The 21,501-nt window shown below is 47.0% G+C and overlaps 1 protein-coding gene across 1 annotated transcript in view; it reads left to right on the top strand.

Moving 5' to 3' along the window:
- LOC308414083 (uncharacterized protein) overlaps positions 1 to 18,187 on the top strand; it is a 43,218-nt gene extending 25,031 nt beyond the window's left edge. The window contains exons 6-9 of the mRNA XM_080909258.1: positions 5,147 to 5,196; positions 8,023 to 8,146; positions 9,764 to 9,859; positions 12,600 to 18,187. Coding sequence (XP_080765384.1) covers positions 5,147 to 5,196; positions 8,023 to 8,146; positions 9,764 to 9,859; positions 12,600 to 14,017 — 1,688 coding nt within the window. The 3' untranslated portion in view covers positions 14,018 to 18,187. The remainder of the gene's footprint in view (positions 1 to 5,146; positions 5,197 to 8,022; positions 8,147 to 9,763; positions 9,860 to 12,599) is intronic.
- Positions 18,188 to 21,501: the final 3,314 nt, after the last annotated feature.

The raw sequence follows: 21,501 nt of genomic DNA, 5'->3' as shown, positions 1-21,501 counted from the left end.
GGTGGTCTGCCACAAGTGGCGGCTGCCTCTGTCAGTTATATTTCTCAATATACCCTTTTTCCTTTCTTTCTCCCCCCCCCCCCATTTTGCCAGCTTCTCCACCCTTCTGCTTTGAAATGTTGAGACTTGAGCTGTCAGATGCAACTGTAGTCTTTCCTAAGGATTTGTAGAGAAAGGGAGGGAATTGCTGGTGTGACCCAACTAAGCACTCTCTTCACTTTTGTATTTAGCAGTCAAACTGCCCTTGGCGTGAGGGCGCTAAAATCCTTTTAAAGCACTACAGGCCAACTTTTAACCAAAATGGGTACCGCCCCCTTATATTTTAAATAAAATCCACTTTGTTTTTATATAAAAAAGAAACTCAGGGCTGGAGAGATGGCTCAGTGGTTAAGAGCACTGACTGCTCTTCTAGAGGTCCTGGGTTCAAATTCCAGCAACCACATGGTGGCTCACAACCATCTGTAATGAGATCTGATGCCCTCTTCTGTGTGTCTGAAGACAGAGACAGTGTACTCATACACATAAAATAAATAAATAAATCTTTTAAAAAAGAATAGAAACTCACGAGTGCTCTCCTGAGACTGGGACTTGTGTTGCGCAGTGGATCCGGCTGGGAACCCATCAGCTGTAGTGCTGGGTTTTCTACCCCATGACTTGTTTTCTGTGATCGCACATCTGCCTGTGTCTCAGAACTGGGAAGAATAGTTTCTCCTGGGTTGCACAGTTTGGGTGGGTGGATGGAGAAGATGGTGGTTTTTAAATGGGTTTACTTGTTAGGAGAGCAAGAGCTTCCAAGCTTCATACGCTCATGAGAAGCCAACTCGTAACGTATTAGCTGCTCCACTTCTGCTCTGAAATAGTCTGCGTAAGTCAGGCTGTCGGCCTCTTACTCCTTCTCTCTTTACCAGCCTTGGACTCCAGAAACTGTATTTTACTTTAAAGACTAAAATTTCTCCTTTTTTAAAGATGGAAGCATTTTACATAAGAGTTGTAAGTCTACATCTTGATAAATTTACACAGAGACATGTCTCTGTTCCTAGAGGAGACAATAGCCCACTTTCCCACAGTGTCCTCTGCCCCTTCCCTCAGATGACTCCAGTTTAGAGTCACCAGTTCCGACTTGTATCTTGGATTAGTCACACATTCTAGCCCTTCCTGTAGTGGGATCGCGCAGCGCCGTGGCAGCTGGCTTCAACTGCTCAGATCCTGGGAGCTTTCTCCACACTGCTGTCTGAGCAGCAGCTTTTTATTAGTGATGTTCCCACAACTAACTTATCCAGTCACCTGTCAGGGACTAGCCGAACAGCTTCCAGTTGTGGCTGTCAGAAGAAAGCCATTGTGGCGCGTACAGGAGCCTTCATGCAGAGTATTTCATTTCTCCTGACCAGATGAACAGAGGTGAGGGTCGCTGGATAACATGAGGCGTGTGATTATGAAAACTCACCATTTTTAGTACTGTTGATTCCATCTTAATAGTTTTCTTTTCTTAGCTCAGCAAACCATGGAAACTCGGGTCACAGTGGTAATTCTGACTGATGACTGCACCAGTAAATGACAGATGGGTGTCAGCTGCCAAAGCGCCTGTGCCAGCTCCTCGGGAAGCCTCAGCAGCTGCCTCAGGAGCATTACTGATGCCTGTTCCCATGTCGAACAACTGAGAGCAATGCAAAAAACCAATTTACATAAAGTCTCTGTCAGTGAGCTTGGCAGAATGGCTGCTTCCCTGTTTTAGATCTGTTCCGCGTGATTCACGATGCCTTGTTCTCTTCTATGTATGAGGCTTATTAAAAGTTGTTAACGTCATAGAAGACAGACAGCACAGTGGGGGCTCTGAGGAGTGCAGCCCCATGTGACCAAATGACTGTCTCTTCTGTCAGTCCCAGAGGGGGAGGTTCTAGGACACATGTCTACACATGTCTGTTGGATGGGTAGCAAGTAGTTTGAATGAGGCTGTCTATATGACCTGAAGGCAGGCTTTGCCTGAAGTGGGGAAGGACTGGAATCTAGAAACATAGGTCATAGAGGATCTTTAGACACTGGTGAGCCCCTAGCTAACATTCTTGAGTGGTTGGGGGTTTTTCCGTTGTTGTTCTAATTAGCCAGATAAAAGATAGGGAGGGGAGACATATGAATTGAGTAGTTTTTCTCCTGCTAGGTAGAGGTGGATAAAGACTTATCAGGGAAGTTGTGGACAGTCTCTACTGTGGGAAATCCTAGAGGAGAAGGGTGCTGTGGGGGAGGTCCTTCCTTGATGACCTTCATGCCTGCTGATGTCTGCTAGCTACCTAACCCTAAAATTTAAAATGTGTCAGTGGACAGTGAGTCCCCCTAGACAGTGACATGGTAGCAGGCATCAGTTAGGCTCCTGAAGCAGCTGCTGAAGTGGCTGTTGACTTCCAGCTAAAAACGGGACATGGATGCGTCTGGGGTTTCCACTCTTGCTGTTAGGCACACTAAGGAGATTCAGATAGAGGGAGTTAGGTTGTCACAGGACCACATGAATAAGGAAGGACATTTTGAGGGGTTGAGAACTTGGTACTTGTCTGGATAAGGGAGCTGCAAGCAGAAGTGTGGCAGGTTCCTACGCTTGCTTTTCTGGAGGCAGGCACTGGCTGTTATCCTGAGAGGCTGGACCTGCTCAGAGCAGGGACTAAAGCTGCAAAAGGCTGCTACTTCACAAAGGGAAGAGTTGTAGCCGCTGGGCATCCCCAGTAAAGGATTTGGGATTTGGGGGTAGATGGGCTTTATTTTTTTTCTCTTGGTTTTTGTTTTATTTTGTTTTTTAAGACAGGGCTTCCCTGTGTACCTCTGCTGTCCCGTAACTCTGAGCTCTACCTGCCTCAGCCTCCCAAGTGCTGGATTAAAGGCCACCACGCTGCGTGTCCGGTTGTTGTAAAAATAGTGGCAGAGGGGAAGGCAGCTTCCGGGGCAGGAGTTGTGTCTGCTTTCACTGTGTGAAGATGTCTCAGTGTGTAAAGTGTTAGAGACCCATTATGAGACTTTTAGCTAATTAATCAGATCCACTTGAGAGGGATAAGAAACAATCTTCATGAATTTTTTTTTAACTCCCTTCCTAGTGTGTGACAAATGTCACAGATGATAAACCAAGGGAGAATAAGTGTCCCTAGAAATAGGTTCTGATCCAAGCCTGCAGGACACTCACCCAGCGCTGGGATCTTCTCTCAACTTGGTTTCCAGTGGTGACGCACGCCTTTAGTCCCGGCGCTGAGGAGGCAGAGGGAGGTGGATCTCTGAGTTTAAGGACGGCCTGCTCTACAGAGAGAGTCCAGGACAGAAGAACCAAGAGGAGAGTGCGTAGTGGGGAGAAGGAAAGAAACCAGATTGAAGATGAAGTAAACCATGGTGTTAACTATACCATGAGGAATCTCAGTCTGTCTGATCTTTATATTAAAATGATAAAACTGAGGTCCACCTGAGAAATGGTTTGACAGGAGTAGGCATAATCACATCCTACAGGATGACTGATGTCACTAATAGAGGTGACCTCATTTGTCAGCATCTACACACTTCTGCAGCAGCAAACATAAGTTGGGTATTCTCTAATACAAGTGAGTTCTGAAGCTGTCCCCACCTCAGACGCTCCAGTGGTTTTTAAATGTTGATCAACTGGCTCTGTTGGATGTGGCTTCACAGGCAGTAGGGGCTGTAAATCCCAGGAGGCTCTGGCCTGCTCTTGCACCTCCTGTGTGACTTCGTGGGGAACGGCAGCAGTGGGGGCAGCAATGGGGGCAGGGGTGGCAATTGAAGAGCCGGACCTCAGGAATGAAGGCTTAGGCCACCCTGCTTGTGAGACTTAAGACACTAGTGGCCCTTTCCTTTACATGCATGAGAATATCTTGAAAAGGAAGCTACAGCCCTCAAGCATAAGGTGTATCCAATGACAAATGTCAAGGCTGCTATTAACTCAGTGCATTTTATTTTGTTACATGTGTTTGTATGTTATCTATGGTTGGTTGTTTTGTTTTGTTTTTCAAGACAAGGTTTCTCTGTAGTCCTGGATGTCCTAGAACTCACCCTGTTGACCAGGCTGACCTCGAACTCACAGGTCCATCTGCCTTTGCCTCCTGGGTGTTAGGATTAAAGGTGTGCACCACACACCCAGCTATAACCTACTCTTTAGGTAAAAGAGTGTTCTGTGTACCTAAATTTGAAAACTAATTAATATGGCTACTAATTAGCCAGTTAGTACCGATGACCAACCGTTCGGATTGTGCATCTTCTTGTTTGCTTAGTTGCACAACGCTAGAAGAACTAAGGAGTCAGGTTGTCCTGAGGGAGCTTGATTGTGCGTCTGATGGTTTATAGGAACTGAGTAGCCGGTGGGAAAGGCTGCCAGCTACTCTTTATGACGTGATTAAAGATTTATTCACTCCTTGCCATAAACTCTGATTGGTCTCTTTCCAGCGGGTGTGATATTAAGCTTGGTCAGTAGAGGTTGCAAAGGGGACACGAAGGAAGAGAGCTCCTCTTGGCTTTGGTGGCTGCATTGTCCTTTTCCTTGCTCCTATCTGAGGAACATTAGTAGATGTGTGTATGGGACACTCCATGACGTCCAGTACCTGCTGTGCCCCAGGACAGGCAGCCTTTTCCTTCTGTGAGCAGTGTACTCCTTGGGAGCTGGCTGGAGTCCGACTGGCCCGAACTGCAACTCTCCAGTGCTGGGAATGCGTTCCCTCAGGCTAGCACTAGCCTTAAGGTCTAGAACCTTAGGGCTCTCACTCCTCTATCTGTAGATACCACAGACTGAAGGACAGCAGCGCACCTACTCTTAGGGAGTGTCTTAGAGCCACACTTGGGCTCACTATAAAATACTGAGGCTGAAGACTGTGGAGTAAGGGTCTCCCTCATCCACGTATAACCAGACAAGCCCAACCCTACTTACCGACGAGATGGATGAGATCTGACTTGTTAAAGATGGTGGCCGCAGACAGCCTTTTCTTAATAAAGCTACATTTGGGACCCTGCCCCAGGGTCCTAATATGGATCGTAAGGCCACCTTTTAACTAAGGAAGACTTGAGCAGGCAGTGAGGTCTGGCCTCTTTGTCCTCTTGGGGGTAGGTGGGATGGTGCAGGAGAACCTCTGAGCAATTTCTTAACCATATCCCACCTCTTTCTCTTTCTAAGAAGCCGCAAGAAGAGGAATGAAGAGTTTTGCCTCTAAGGACATGGCCAAGGTAAGCAGAGTTTGCCACTTTGGCCACGGGAAAGCTTCTTGGTTTCTAAATGCTGCTGAAAATTGAGGAATCTTCTCAGGAGGCTTAGGTGATTTGGAGAAGAGAAAGCCATGTTTGTGAGTAGTTTTCCCACACCAGCGTAGAGTGTTTGCTTTGTACAGACAGTATCTGTGTTATCTAGATTCTGTCTCCTAGGCTTTGTCCATTAGAACCTGATCAGTTAGCAGAATAAGGTCATTTCTGCCTCTTCGTTGTCCCTTCTAGTGTCACTGTGGTGACGACATTCTTGCTTAAAAGTTGAAACAGCCTAGGGTGTCTGCCTGCCTCTTCAACTCATTTTTTCACAAGATGGAAAACCCTGATTGCATTCTGTATGTACATTAGTAAAGAAGATTTCTGTAAAAATCTGAGAACTGACCAAGAACATCAGTCACCCAGAAGACACTCGGTGGTTACTGGTTTTGGATTCTTTTGTCTGTGCGTATAATTGGCCTCATGAGTCTGTTCAGTGCATGAACATGCCGACAGAATTAAATAGGGTGTCTTTTTGTCAATGATGGCTATTGATCACATGCACCCTCAGCTTTCCCTGTCACCTCCCCCAGACAGTCCTGTGTCCCTTTTAGGCCCTTTTTCACCCAGTGAGTCCCATTGGTGCTGACTGGTCCTGCGGGCTCAGGCCTGGGCAGAGTGCCACGGCCATGTTACTGTGCCTCTCCTAGCCTTAATGACGTTCCTATGGCGAATTACATTGTTTTAAGATTTATTTTTATGGGCTGGAGAGATGGCTCAGGGGTTAAGAGCACTGGCTGCTCTTCCAAAGGTCCTGAGTTCAATTCCCAGCAACCACATGGTGGCTCACCATCTGTAATGAGATCTGATGCCCTCTTCTGGTGTGTCTGAAGACAGTGACATTAAAAAAGATGTATTTTTATTTTATGTGTGCGCGTCTTTTGCCTGTGTGTGCGTGTTTGCACTACGTGTGTGCCTGGTAAAAGATGGTAGATCCTCAGAGACTGGAATTACTTATGGTTATGGGCTGCCTTTTGGGTGCTGGGAATTGAACCTGCATTCTCTGGAAGAGCAGCCAATGATCTAACCGCTGAGCCATTTCTCCAGCACCCCCTCTCCCTCCCCTTTTTTTCTTTTTTAATGATGTTCCTTTGACAGTTTCATGCATTCTGGTAATTCTTTCCTGATCCTCTCCTATCTTCCCCTTATCCCAGACAACACCCCAGTCTCTTTACATGTCTCTTTCCTTGGGTTTGTTTTGTGACCCATATAGTTTAACCAGCGCCATCTGTGTGACCCACAGATTGGTTGGTTTGTCTTGGATGGCCTGGAACTCAATTTGAAGACCAGGATGACCCAAACTGAGAGAGATCCTCTGCCTCCCTAGTGCTGTGACTAAAAATATGGGCCAGTACAGCAAACGGTCACTCTTGGATTTGAACTTGTCCTGTGCCTGGTTGGGTCACCGGTGATTACACAGCTGGTGACAGAGACTCCCTTTTTTCCTACGTCACAGAGCTTAACTTTTTCTTGATTCTTAGGGAGTCTCACATCGTTTATCACAGTCCCACTCATTTTCCCATCCCTCATATCCACCCTTGCCCTTGCGACATCCCCTCCAAAGTAAAGCATGCATACACGCACCACCACCACCACCACCACCACCACCGTCTCATTGTGGAAGCTGTAGTGTGTCAGAGTGTGTCCCTCTACCCACACATCGTCACTTGCAGATGTTCATTGCAAGGAGTCATTGGTCAGGTTTAAGACCTGGCTGTGTGACACCAGCCATATTGGGCGCACTGGGTACCCTCACAGTTACTGTTTTGTGCTATGGGGTCCTGCTGCTTTGGATCTGTAAGACTGGCCCTTTCTCACACGCTAACAGTTCATAGATGGAGTAGATTGTGGGGTAGGCCAATTATTGATGTGGGCCTAGTTGGTCAACCTGCCAACTGTCTTGAACCCGAAACACCAGGGCAAGCTCTCCTGCACTGCTCTGGTGAGCCACCCAATGCCACCATCTGCAGGAGGCAGGACAAACTCTCCTGAACTCATGCCCTTGGGCCTGGCTCACCCACACCTGCACCTCCAGAGCCAGGGTCCACTCTCCCAAGTGCTGCAGCCTGCAAGGGGCTGAGCCAGTGCTTCCACACTCACGCCCTTGAGGTTGGCTTCACCATCAGGGCCCCTCTACTGTGCTGCCCAGGCATTGTTGGGCCTGTGCTCAGCTGCAGCCTGGGAGGGACAGGGCAGCTCACTGCTCTCATTCACTGGGCCACGGTTTGGTTTCTGTTATGGGGAGTTGGGGATTTGAGCACCTGCTGTGCAGTTAATGGTCCTATAATCTTTGCTGTGCTTTGCACGTCTGTGGGGATGGGTGTGTTTTTCCATCTTAACTCTTTCCAGGGCTGTTTTGTGGTAGGCCTTTAAAGGTTTTCCTCAGTGGGAATCATTCCCTGCAGCTATTAGAGCAGATTGGGGTGGTGTGCCTAATGGTTCATCACCAGTTCCAGTTTTGCTCCTTTCATACTCCTCTTGAGTTTCCGTGCATAGAGACTGAGCACGGGCACTGGTTGGAGGTGTGACTGTCATGGTTTCTTTAGAACAAAGAAGTGTATGCAACATGGGACAGGAGGTGTACAGGTTAGGTCATGGGTGTGCGACTGTTTCAGATTGTGGAAGGGCAGATTTTTATAGGTGCAGAGCAGAGAGTCTGGGCTGCCCATGTGAAGGGTGCAGCAAGGGCTCCAGGGACTGTCTTCTCTGCTGTCTGTTGTCTTAATTGTACAAATGGTATGTCTGTGGTTTCAGGACCTGAAGTTCGAGGATGTGGTCATTTACTTCTCTCTGGAGGAGTGGGAGTGCTTGTGCCATTCCAGCAGGAATTTGTACCGCGCCGTGATGTTGGATAATTACAGCAACCTGCTTTCGCTGAGTAAGCTCACCCACCCACCAATATTCAGAAAGGCCGTGTGTGGTTTTCATGCCCTTTGTGACTTTGTTTCATTGTGTGAATGGGTGTTTTGCCTATCATGTGCATGCTTAGTGCATTAGATCCTCTAGAATTTGAGTCAAGACAGTTGTGAGCCATGTGGTTGCTGGGAGTTGAACTCCAGTCCTCCGCAGGAGCAGCCTGCTGAGCCATCTCTCCGTTACCTAGAGACAAAGTCTGCAGTGTAGCCCAGGATCATCTTAAACTGACAATCCTCCTGCCTCATCTTTATAGGTGCTGGGGAAATAGGCATCCACCACCACCAATAGCTTTTGTTGAGTTTTTCATGAACACTTTTCAAGCACTGGGTTAAATTGATGATGTTACACATGTGCGCTCACACACACATATGCACACAAGCATGTTATCTTCTCCAGGGCTTTAACGTTCCTTCACTTTGGTCCTTAGAAATTACATATATCTTTTATCATTATAATTATTGGAGCGGGGGATGGAGTGCACTAGAGGTCTCTCCAACCATCTTTACGTGGGTTCCAAGGACTAAATTTAGTTTGCCAGGCCATTGAGCCATCTTATTGCCCAGTTTCTCCTCCTACCTCTAAACACACACCCCTCTGTCTTTTACTGAAAATAAATTTTTTTCATACAATATATGCTGATTACATTTCCTCTCCCCAAATCCTTCCAGATCCTCTCTACCCTCCCCACAACCCAAATCCACACCCTTTCTTTCTGTCTTTAGAAAACAAGCCCCCCTGGGGGGGGGAGCATGAAAAACACACATTTACACATATAGAAAACCAATTGGAAACCATAATGTATGAGCAAAAGGTCTGTTACTATGTTTAAAGAGGAAAAAAAAAAATAAAGCTCAGAGACAAGATCAAGAGAAGGAGCCCAACAATACATTGAGTTTTGTACATCTCCTGCTGAGCATGGGGCCTGCCAGCAATTGTGGTTTCTGCACCTGGTGAGAGTCTTCCGGAGAAATTTTAACTTTTCCCTTGTGGAGCTGTCAGTTCGAAAGAATAGCTTCTGGGTTAGGAATGTGGTTTCTGTCCACTCCCCTCTCATGGCTGAGACCCATTTTTCTCTCTTGGCAAACCTGGACTTAATTTCTACTATGTAGCCCAGACTTGCCTTGAACCCAGAGATCCATCTGCCTCTGCCTCTAGACTGCTGTGTGCAATGAAATACAGCACGGCCAGGGTACCTGCCGGCCCGTGCCGAGGTATGCCTGAGTCAATTATGCCGTGCAACAGATCTGGTGTAAGAGGGTTTATGTAGGGCGAGGAGGGGAGTGCGGACCTGAGACAGGTAGAGGCAGACCAGAGAACATGTAAATAGGCAGAACGGAACAGAGCCATGAGGCCAAAGAAGGAAGAGTTGGGGGACAGAGAAGTACGAGGAGGGGAAGGGAGGGGAGGAGGGAGAGAGAGAAAACAGCTGGGAATAATGCGTGGCAAAGTCCTTTTCTGTGCTGTGGCAGGTGATTGCAGTAGGTGAAGACTTGAACCGTAGCCTGCAGGCTAACACCAGCACTGAAGGCACGCACAACTCTGACATGCACCATAAAATTCTCCTTTTGTCTTTGGACAGGTCTTGCTGATACCAAGCCAAGTGTGGTCTCCCTTTTAGAGCAGGGGAAAGAGCCCTGGATGGTTATGAGGAATGAGACAAAAACTTGGCATCCTGGTAAGCGATGGGTGTGCGACTGGGGATATCGGGCAGGTTGTCACCCCGATAGAGAAGGCAGCACTCTGAGGTGCTGCTGGGAAACCCCCTGCAAGCAAAACCTGATGTCCGGGGAGCAAGGGCATCTTAGCGCAAGACCCTGAACTCTTACCCCCTCACTCTCAGACCAGTATTTCCTCAGAGCTCCTGCTCATTCCCCAGAAGAACCTGTGACAAGAATTTTACCTGTATTTGAGTCAGGTTTTCTCTTGACTTTTTGGTTTTTTGAGAAAGGCTTTCTCTGTGCAGCCCTGGCTATCCTAGGACTTGCTCTGTAGACCAGGCTGGCCTCAAACTCACAGGCTCCCAGTGCTGGGATTAAAGACATGTGCCACCACTGTCCAGCTCTCTTGGCTTTGCTAAACACCTTCATTGAGATATAATGGATCATAGAACTCATCCTGTAACGTATGCAGTGGGGATAGCTGTAGTATTTGTGGACTTGGGTATATATCAAAGCCATCAAATTAAAAAGCATCTTCACCACAGCCATACTTGGTACAGTCTGTCCACACCCAGCATACAAGCCCAGGTCCAGATGTGCCTACAGGATCATTTCCTATTACTGATGTCAGTCAGGATGTTGCTCACTTTCATGCTGATACAATGTAGCAGGCTGAATTGCAAGGCTGTTTGGGAAATGTAGTTTTGACTGTACCACTGTTGCCAAGCTTTAAATTACATATAATTCTAAGAGAGGAAAGCAGGAATGTTACAAGACTCAGCCCCAGCCCTTTACCATGTCTATTCACTTGAGAAAAGAGTTGCACCTAGCCAGTGAGCCAGGCAGAAGGAATAGACTGCTAAGAGGAAAATCTGAGTGGTTCACAGAGCCCTGAGAACAGCCTTAGCTTAAGAAGAAAGGGACAGAGAACTAGATGCATGTGACGTGAAACAGGGACTAACACAGGCGGTCATGTGGAGGAAGAGGGGACAGACGGACTAATGACACACTTGGGGCTGGAGAGATGGCTTAGCAGCTAAGAACACTGACTGTTCTTCCAGAGGTCCTGAGTTCAATTCCCAGTGACCACTTGGTGGCCCACAGCCATCTGTAATGGCACACCTGTGAGGAAATGCTGTGATACAACTCATCAGCGTTAGAAAAAAGATGTGGTGTGCTGGCTCACAATTTTAATCCTAGCACTCAGGAGGCAGGAGCAGACAATCTCTGGTCTACAGAGTAAGTTCTAAAACAGCCAGGGCTACACAGAGAAACCCTGTCTGGGAGGCGTGGGGGACAGTTGGTTGCTATGACAGTAACCAAGTAGCTGAGAGGATTAATGATTGGAATTTGGCTACATCAAAGTTATGTGAGGCAATCAAAACTAGTTGCAGTGTGATGATGAAACATTTTACTGGAGAGTTTTTTAAATAATTATTTATTTAATGTATATGATCCACTGTGGTTGTCTTCAGACACACCAGAAGAGGGCATCAGATCCCATTACAGATGGTCCTGAGCCACCATGTGGTTGCTGGGAATTGAACTCAGGACCTCTGGGAGAGCAGCCAGTGCTCTTGACTGCTGAGTGATCTCTCCAGCCTGTGTTTTTTTAAGAGAAGAAACCACAGAAATAAATTAGAAAGACATGAAAGTTACCTAGTATCACATTAGATGCAGAATAAGGGAAATAGAACACAGTGCATCCTGTCCAGTCTGGGTAATGAGTTAATGAACTTTTTCTGTATATATCTGACATTGTTCATAGCACTAGAACATGTGAGATGGTATGTAATAAATGTGCTGCATAAAAACAGAGTAGGTAGAGTGAGCCCCTGTTCTGTGAAGTCCCACACAGAGTTGAGACCAGGGGCCAGAACAAAGTAACTGATGCCTGATGCCCATAACTCACTAGCCATATTGAGATCTGAGGGGAGATGTTTGCCAGCATATTCTGAAGTAATGCCATGCTTCACAGTGTAAAGAGCATACAATTGCTCAGAGAGCTGGGGTAGAATTAGCTAAAGGTCAGAAAGAGGTAGTGAGGGGCAGATTTCTGAAAGGTGCTTTTTCCCGAGTGTGTGTGTGTGTGTGTGTGTGCGTGCGTGCGTGCGTGTGCGTGCGCGCACGCACCCACCATCAGAGCCAGGGAATCAGCCAATGCTGAGAAGCAAACCCAGGTCCTCTATAAGAGCAGCAAGCGTTCCTAACTGCTGAGCCGTCTCCCCAGCTCCATTAAGATGCTGTTTGGATCTGTTGATGTGTGTGAGTGTCTTTGCCTGCATCTATGTGTGCACCTCTCAAATGCCTGATGCCCACAATAATTCCTAGATCTGGAATTATGGGTAGAATTGAACACACATCCCCTACAAAAGCAGCAAATGTTCATAACTGTTAAGCCATTTCTCCAGCAGTAAGTTTATTTTTAATGTTGAGAACTGAACATCTGTACACGGTCTTAAGATATAGCTGTGACCTATTGATTGCCCATTGTTTATGTTGGCTCCGTTTTCTTGGGCCGTTCCTGGACATTTTGCTTGGAGTTCCTTTCTGACTTTATCACCCATCAGAGTAGACAGACATGGCCTCCCCGTCCTTACAGGGCTCTCTCTCATCTCCATCTCAGCTCACACCCTCCCTCTCCAGCCCATGGTTGAGTTACAAGTTGTTTAAATTGTCATTGTCTTTAGTTGTCACTTGTAACAAAACTTTCTTCAGAAGTGTGAAAATAACCTTCGCTTTCTTACTGTCTTACAGATTGGGAGTCCAGGACAGAAGTCAAGAACTTCCTTCCCATGGACAGTTCTAAAATTCAAGCATTGCAACAAAAGATGGCAAAAATCCACGCACGCTCCAGCCTTGAGGACAGCAGGGCCAGAGGTAACAGAGAAGTCACATGCAAGTCAGAGAGTCAGCAGGTCCATGAGGCAGGACACTTGAGACAAGCTGTACTAACCTCTGTGGAGAGACCTGGTTCTGTCCAGTGCACAGCCCATAGGGAGGCTCAACCTGGAGGAAAACCCTGCCGGTGTGAGAAATGTCAGAAAACGTCCAAGAGCAAGGCACCTCCCAAGGAACGCAATCAGATTCCCAGTAAGGAAAAGGGCAGTGAGCAAGCACAAAGTAGGAAGGTCTCTAACAGCACATCAGACGTGGCCGTGCATCAGAGACCCCAGGAAAGCAGAAAAGGCAGCGAGGGTTCTGAAGCCTTGAAACCTCAGAGTGCTCAGGGTAGTGAGAGGCCGCATAAGTGTAAGGAATGTGGGAAGGCCTTCCATACTCCATCCCAACTCAGTCACCATCAAAAGTTGCATGTAGGTGAGAAGCCCTACAAGTGTAAGGAGTGTGGGAAGGCCTTCCCATCTAATGCCCAGCTTAGTCTTCACCAGAGAGTTCACACTGATGAGAAGTGCTTTGAGTGCAAGGAGTGTGGGAAAGCCTTCATGCGCCCCTCACACCTGCTCCGGCACCAGCGCATCCACACTGGGGAGAAGCCTCACAAGTGTAAGGAGTGCGGGAAAGCCTTCCGCTATGACACCCAGCTCAGCCTTCACCTGCTCACTCATGCTGGGGCCAAGCGCTTTGAGTGTAAGGAATGTGACAAGGTGTACAGCTGTGCCTCCCAGCTCACTCTCCACCAGATGACACACACCGGGGAGAAGCCCCACAAGTGCAAGGAGTGTGGGAAAGGCTTCATCTCTGACTCACACCTTCTTCGCCATCAGAGTGTTCACACTGGTGAGAAGCCCTATAAATGTAAGGAGTGTGGCAAAGGCTTCCGCCGTGGTTCAGAACTTGCCCGACATCAGAGAGCCCATTCTGGAGATAAGCCCTACAAGTGTAAGGAATGCGGCAAGTCCTTTACCTGCACCACAGAGCTCCTTAGACATCAGAAAGTTCACACTGGAGACAGGCCCCACAAATGTAAGGAGTGTGGGAAGGCCTTCATTCGAAGATCAGAGCTAACACACCATGAAAGAAGCCACAGTGGTGAGAAGCCCTATGAGTGTAAGGAATGTGGGAAGACCTTCGGCCGAGGCTCAGAGCTCAGTCGACATCAGAAAATCCACACGGGCGAGAAGCCCTATAAGTGTAATCAGTGTGGGAAGGCCTTTATCCGCGGCTCTCACCTCACCCAACATCAGAGGATTCATACAGGACAGAGGAGTGAATGAGGTGCCGTCAGAAAATCTGTACAGTTACAAACCCTGTGGTGGCTGACAGATGTGGGAAGACAGAGTCACAGGGTTTCTCATCGGTGCTAGAACTCAAAGACCAGGTAGGCCCAGAAGTGATTGGACGTGTGTCACCAGAAAAAAACCTTGTCATTACAGAAACCGGAAGGGACTTACTCGTTTCAAAATTTATCATAAGGCTTTAATTGATGAAAAACTGGAAAGTTCCATGAATGTAAAGAAAGGAGGAATGCCTCTCGGTGGCCTAGAGCCAAACAAACAGGCCGCAGGGGAGTCATAGCAGGGACATGCTGAGGAGGGCAGTGGGCGTGTTGGAGAGGTGAGCGGTTGGAACCTCGCCACAGCCACACCGGGCCAGCCCTCCGAGAGAAGTCCTGTCACACCTCAGGCCACACTTCTAAACTGCTGCACACTCGCCATTCATCCCACTCAGCACTCGTGAAACTGTCGCTAGCTCATAAAGCTCACGTGGAAAGGTCTCGGCCATGACTTTTTACATGTCCTTGTGAGTCAGGGCAAATTATTTGCTGACTATTGTAAAGTAGCAGTGTCAGCCCCATCTTTCTAGTTATGCTATGAGGGTGTGTAGTTTGTGGACTAGCGGTCAGCTGGTATTTAAAGTGTGCCAGTGCTCAAGCATGCTGTTCCACGCCTGTGATAATGTGCGCATTTGGAAGCCAAAGGTAGGAAGATCAAAATTGAGGCTAGCTTGGAGACTCTAGTTTTTTTAAAAAAAGGCCAAATATGGCTGCTTTCTTTGTTATTTTCATAATTGTAATTTTTCTGTAACAGTCTTACAAGAGCAAAGCCTTACATGTCCAGTAACTGGAGGGACATCTTGCCTCGTCTCTTTGACTGTTACAGAATTTTAGGGAGAAAGACTTAAAGCTTTTGTTCATAGTTTACCCTTCTGCTGGTCAGAAGCCTCATATTTGGAACGCAGTGAGGTCACTGTGAAGGGCTGAGTAACTTACTAAAGCCTCCCTGAGCGAGGTGTGGTGCTACACACATCCTGTAATCCCAGCACTTGGAGGCAGGAACAGGACAGGAACTCAAGTCCGTCCTGGTCCACTAGTGAGTTGGGCGGTGGCCTGGACAGCATGCTCTGCCGACTCGGAGCCTTCATAAATGAAAGCCATGCCATAATCTATGCACCAGAAAACTGGGAAATAGCAAGGCTTTCACCAAGATCCAAACCTCCGTAGGAAATGTTAGAGGCGTATAGAAATACATTTCTAGCTGAAGGTCCACTAGGAATAAGTTGCACTAGATAGTGAAGTTTGTACACTACACTCTGAAGAATATGAACTTCCCTTCACATGAGTAAAAAATGGGGATTGTACAGTCTAGGATTCTGTATGCCCGTTACAGTGCCTGGTCCTGGTGATTCTCAGTAAGTATGTTCAGTAACAGGAGAGCAAATAATCAATCCTCAAAGCTGGAATAGATGAGACACACCGTGTTTCACAGGAGATGAAGATGGCGTGTAGGACATAAGGCTTGAATGAGCAGAGAGCAGAGGTTCTGTCCATCCACAGATGACAGCCATCTCCCTGCAGTGTCACCATGGCTGTGCTGCAGGGAGCACATCTGTGCCATCTGTGGCACCTGCCTTAGAACACACTGTCGTTGACACTGTGGAACCATGAGCTCTCCTTTGCCTGGACCTACAGAGTAAGAAATGCAGTTACTGAAAATTTATACTCAGTTCTTTACAGTATTTATAGCGCTTGGAAATTTAGCATTGGAAACTGTTTTACACAGATATATTCCGTTTCAGTCATAGAAGGTGCTATATTCAGTTTTTTATAGTATATCTGACATAGAGAAGCATTATTTTCCAAAGTATTTTCTTAGCCATATTATTGAAATATATATTCAGTGTCAATTTAGTAAGATGTAGTGTTTTTACTTAGAGCATTTGATAGCGTGTTTTTATAGCCTGCTTTTTATAGTGTATCTTAAATCCTGGAAATGTATTGTTTTCCCAACTGAAGTGGGAGCCAAGGAGAAGCTGCTTGAGGAGCTCCGCTCACTCCTCTAAACCCGAATCATCCGACAGCTAACACACCTTCTACCTCATCGGACGGGAGGCACGCGCAGCTGGGGGCAGCAAACACTCACCAATTGTGGGAAAGGGCAGCAGCATCTAAAGTCAGTCGGTTATTCACCAGTTCTTCGTCCTCAGAGGGTGTTGAGGTTATAGCAGGGTGTAGCATCCAGCGGCCCAGGAAATGAGCAGTGTGGGGCTCTGGAAAGGACGTCGGAGAAGTGCTAATGAGTAAGTGAGGACTATACAGTCACCCGACCAGCAGAGCCTGCTGAGAAGTCCCGTCCTTGTCCTGGTCTGTAGGCATCCATGTTGAGAGCAGTCTGCTGTCTCCTGGAGCTCACCTGCAGACGTCACCTGGTGATAGGGAAAGCTGCTGAGCATAGACAGGCTCCTGCAGAACAATCATGACCGTTCAGGCGGCATGTGGGTGTGGGTGCAGGCGTGTGGAGGCCAGCAGTCAGGCTAAGGGGTCCTGCCTCAGGAGCCATCCACTGTGGTTTTCTGATGCAGGTCTTACAAGCAGCTGGGACTTGCCCACTGGGCTCAGCTGACTGGCCAGAGGACCCTAGGGATCCACTCAACTCTGTCTCCCTAGCATTGGAATTAAATGCAGGGCTTTGTGAGTTTGGGGAGCTTTGGGGGTCACCTTCCTGCCCGAGCCAGCACCCTGTGTTTTAAAGGAGAAATGATAGCTGAGTTTTAATCTGCACTGGTATATTAACTTAATAAATCTATCTAAAATTGTTAACTATTCTTCTAAGAGGAGAACTTGCACATTTTATAGGAATTAGCTAGATTGATAGAAGTTTTTTAAAGGGTGCTTTTAGTACTGATTTCAGAGTTGGAAAGATAGCTTTTTTAATTTCCTATATACAGTTTTTTCAAGACTTGAATGTCCTCTCCCAAGTGTATGTATCATGATGCACCTGAAACCAAAAATATCCTACAGTGATATATTTAGAGGACATGTGTGCACTGTTTCCTAAGTGCTGATGGTGGGAGCCGCGCTGCTGTTCTCTTTTGGCTGAGGTGCACACACACGCTTAGCCTTGTCTGGGTAACAGATTATGGGTGGGGAGGAGCGTATTGAGTGGGATTGTGCACTCACACAGGAATGCAGGCTCCTTCTCTCACATGGTGATGTCCTTAGGAGGGCGTTTCAGTCAGTCACCGCTCACAGCTCTACCTCATACACAGAAGCCTTGTGCGTGTGGCCTGGTCTTTCCTGGCAGACGTTAGCCTCATAGTCATCATCACCTCATGTGGCTGCCTCCGTTTCTGTAGAGCAGCTATGTTCCTGCCTTAGTAGTGGACTTAAAATGTACCTGGTGCCTTAGTGTTCCCACGTGGAGCTCACATCTCAACGGGAACCAGGACTGAAAATGTGCCTTCCCTTTGCACTTCCTTGACGGCCAGGGAGGTGGAGCGTCTCCCTGGCCCGCAGGTCGTTTGAGCCTCGTTTCTGAGGATTGCACATTGCTGTCGATCTCACTGCTGTTTGTAACACGCCTACGAGATCATATCACACACGGGCAATGTCTGGTATATGTCATTTGCCCCTGTTTCTGTCAAAAATAGCAGATGTTTTAGGACCAGACAGTGAACATTTCAGCTTGGGGCCTACTTTGTGCAGCCTGTGCCCTGTAGAAGGTTGTCCTGTACGAGCCTGTGACTCCCAGTCACTTCTACCCTCAGTGAACATTTGCCGATGTCCACGGGAATTTTTGTCACTTTAAAGATGGCTGCTGCTTGTGTCTAGTGAACAGAGGCCAGAGATCCTTCTCAGTGTCCTGTGGTGCACAGCCCCCAAAGCAAATGTTACACTCCAAAACATCAGCATGTTTCTGGCCAGACCGGAACTGGATAGCGCTGTGTTTCTAGAAAACATTCACAGAAGCAAGCAGCTGGCCGTGCCACGCCAAGCCTGTAGGCGTGCCTTCCCATCTGTTTTAGGTAGTGTCTAATCTGTATTATTAGTCTTGTTCCTGAAATCTTTTACCTCAAGTAGTTTTCCATATTTTACGGCTTTAATTTTCCTGCCTAAAAATGCAGAGAATCAGTAGTCTGTGTGTACTGTCAGCTCAGTGTTTCTGAAGCATGGGTTTGTGTTTGCTTGGTTTGGGTTAGGATTTTGTGAAATAAAATAAATCATTTCAGAAAAGTATGGTGTAGTCTTTTGTGAGGCCATTTCTTGTGTCTGCAAACCAAATTCAGGTTACACATGGGTGGTGGATATTCCTCACATCCTCTTACTCTGTCAGTGTGGGGCGGCCAAGTACAGATGTAATTCTTGGTGTGCCTGCTCTTTTTTTCATTGTGTGTGTTAGACTCAGTGAAAGGACCACAGAATTGGATAACATCTGTATATAAGCACCGAGGGACTAATAAAGGTTTCTCATTTAAAGATCATTCAGCAAAACCAAAGAGCCATGCTTACAAGCCATACAACCCAGGAAGAAAGTAGAACAGCTACAGACCCGATGCACTGTGGCTGGGTGGGAAGTACCGCACTCCCGCTGTCACCAAGTGTGACAGGTGAGAGGCTTGAGGCCACATGACCACTTTAGGAGGCACATGTCTGCCAAAACCAGTGAAGTCCCAAAAAAAGGTGACACAGGTAAGGCCTACAGGGTGTTCCAGAAGTTTCCGTGGAAGATGCAGATCCAGAGAAGAAGCCTGAGGTGGTCTAGAGTGAGGTGCACAGGGAGTCCCACAACCCCAACACAAGTCATGGTGGGGACTTGGTACAGACAAGACAGGAGACCAAAGATGACCAAGGGCAGTACATGACCTCAGGGGAATCAAGATCTAGAGTTCTGGCCCCAAATGGCAGCCCCTCAGAGGAGAAAACTCCCCATGACTCAAGTCCACATGTACATTCCACTGGAAAACCAATAAATGAACTCCAAATGTGTAAGTCCCATTGCAGAACAGAAAACAAGATAACCTGTCGTCTCAAAAAAAATCACCAAACTCTTACTGATGGCGCCTGTGGATTACTGTCAATAAGCAGGTGAGATGTAAGATGAGTCTGAGGTTAGACAATGAAAAAGGAAGGTAGGGCCAAGACTCTCGGGACTGGGGACAGACCGGTAAAAGGACAGAAAAGATAGAGGAAGGAGACAAACCTCTAGGTCTGCGTGGCTTTAAATAGCCACAGGTAACTATGAATATCATAGAAGGGATAATATAGGGCAATATGTATGTATATTATCTATAGGATAATATAGGACAATTTGTCCAATCTAGGTGGGCAGCTTCTATCAGTATCAATTGGCTCTGCGTTCATTGTGTCGGCGTTTTGTAAGGTGAGAAATTACTGATAAAAATCTGATAAATTACCAACCTCTGGAGTTTTGGTTTTACTGGGTTACGGGGATTTGTAACAGCCATAGGGGGTGGATAGGAATGTGAGCTGGTTCCTCAGCAAGCAAACCTCCAGAAGTTAAGCACACACTCCATGGAGTTAGCCATGGGGTGAAGGAGACCACCAGGCCAGAAAGTAGCCAGCAATAGCGTGGGTTGATTTTTTAAATTATTACACGCAACAGGTTACCAGTGAAAATAACTTGGAAGAACTCTTTTTAGCAACCTAAATTAGACATCATCTGCTCTAAGAATAAAGAGAGGAAAATGAGGAAATCAAAATAGAATAGGATTCAATAAAATAAAATTAGGATAAACCGAACTAGGGGCTGGAGAGAGCACCAGCTCCTGTTTCAGATGACCTGGGTTTAATTCCAAGCATCATCTACATAGCAGCTCATAACTGTAACTTCAGTCCCAGGGGATCTCACATACATGCAGTCAGAACGACAATGTATATAAAATAAAAATAAAGCTTAAAAAAAGGCCAACAGAAATCATTCTGGAAATGAAAAACCCAGTAAGCCAAATTAAAGGTCCTGCAGAAAGCCTTAGCAACAGATTGGGTCATGTGGGAAATGGGGGGAAAAAGACAAGATAGAGGACAAGGGGTCACTCAGGTCAATTTTTTTTTTTTTTTTTTTTTTTTTAAGTAAAAACGGGTTGGAGAGATGGCTTGAGTGGTTAAGGCTGTTATTTCAGAGGACTTAGGTTCAAGTCCAGCATCCCCATAGTGGTTCAAAATCCATCCATAACTCCAGTTCCAGAGATCCAACATTCTGCTCTGGCCTCTCTGGGTACCAGACACACAAGTGGTGCACATATAGCCAAAACATGCACATATGTAAGAAAAATACGTTGGAAGTGTGTGGTCTGCATTTTTATTTTGTCAGAATTTGCAGTTTAGAGATTGCATGAATCGTTTGACTTTTAAACATGGTGCACACTGTGATAGACTTGGGGGGAGGGATTTTGAAGTTGACCTAAATGTACTTTGCATTGTGCTATGTTTAGGTATGGCCCCCATAGACTCATGTGTTTGAACAAGCCTCTGGGGACCAGGTAGTGGAGTGTGGTGGTTTGAATATGATTGGCCCAGGGAGTGGCCTTGTTGAAGAAAGTGTGTCACCGTGGGGGTGGGCTTTGAGATCCTCCTTCTAGCTTCCTGGAAGACAGTCTTCTCCTAGCTGCCTTTGGATGAAGATGTAGAGCTCTCAGCTCCTCCAGCACCATGCCTGCCTGGATGCTGCCATGTTCCCTCCTTGATGATGATGAACTGAATCTCTGAGCCTGTAAGCCAGCCCCAATGAAATGTTGTCCTTATAAGAGTTGCCTTGGTCATGGTATCTGTTCACAGCAATAGAAACCCTAAGACAGAACTCCTACGGTATGTATGGATTATTTGTCTTTGTTGGTTCCTGCCACCTCTTCCTTCTACCTGTTCTAATCTTTCATCCCTCTCACCTACTCAGTGTCCCCCTGGCTCCTGACATCTGTTATACCCGTCACGTGGCCACTTCTCTGCTAAGACACATACCCTTCTCCCTTTTCCCAAAGCCTCCCAGACCATCTCTTCAGCCATATCTTTCTTCCTCTACTGGGTGTCACCCTGGAGCAACCTTTGTCCACTGCTGTAAAGCCACACTGGTGTGTGCCACAAGCTCCTCTTACCCTCCTGGGCCATCATGTGGAAAGAAATACCTCGCCTCTGTGACTGGGGACATTTGTCCCTGACAAGTCTGAGTCCACTTAGGGATGACTGGATTGCTAATTTTTTTCACCAGAACACGTACCCTTCCCTCTCCTACCCTATTCTCTCTCCTCATATGTTCTTAGCTCCCACCAGGAGTGTCCTCAGTTCACCATAGAAGCTGCCTGCTGTCTTCCTCCAGCTCCCAAGAATGGCCCCTTTCCCTCCTGGCAGCCCCGTTCTCCTGTGTATCTCAGCTCCCTGTTGAGCTTACTGGAACCCTCCCTCTGGCAGATTTCTAGTGACCTTTACTCCTTAGTCTCAGAGATTTCGTGAAAGCCCCCCCTGTGCTAA

This window comes from Micromys minutus (assembly GCF_963924665.1).
Source record: "Micromys minutus genome assembly, chromosome: 32".
Classification (NCBI taxonomy): Eukaryota; Metazoa; Chordata; class Mammalia; order Rodentia; family Muridae; genus Micromys; species Micromys minutus.
The sequence above is the reverse complement of the archived record's forward strand: the minus strand, read 5'-3'. Positions and strand labels throughout refer to the sequence as shown.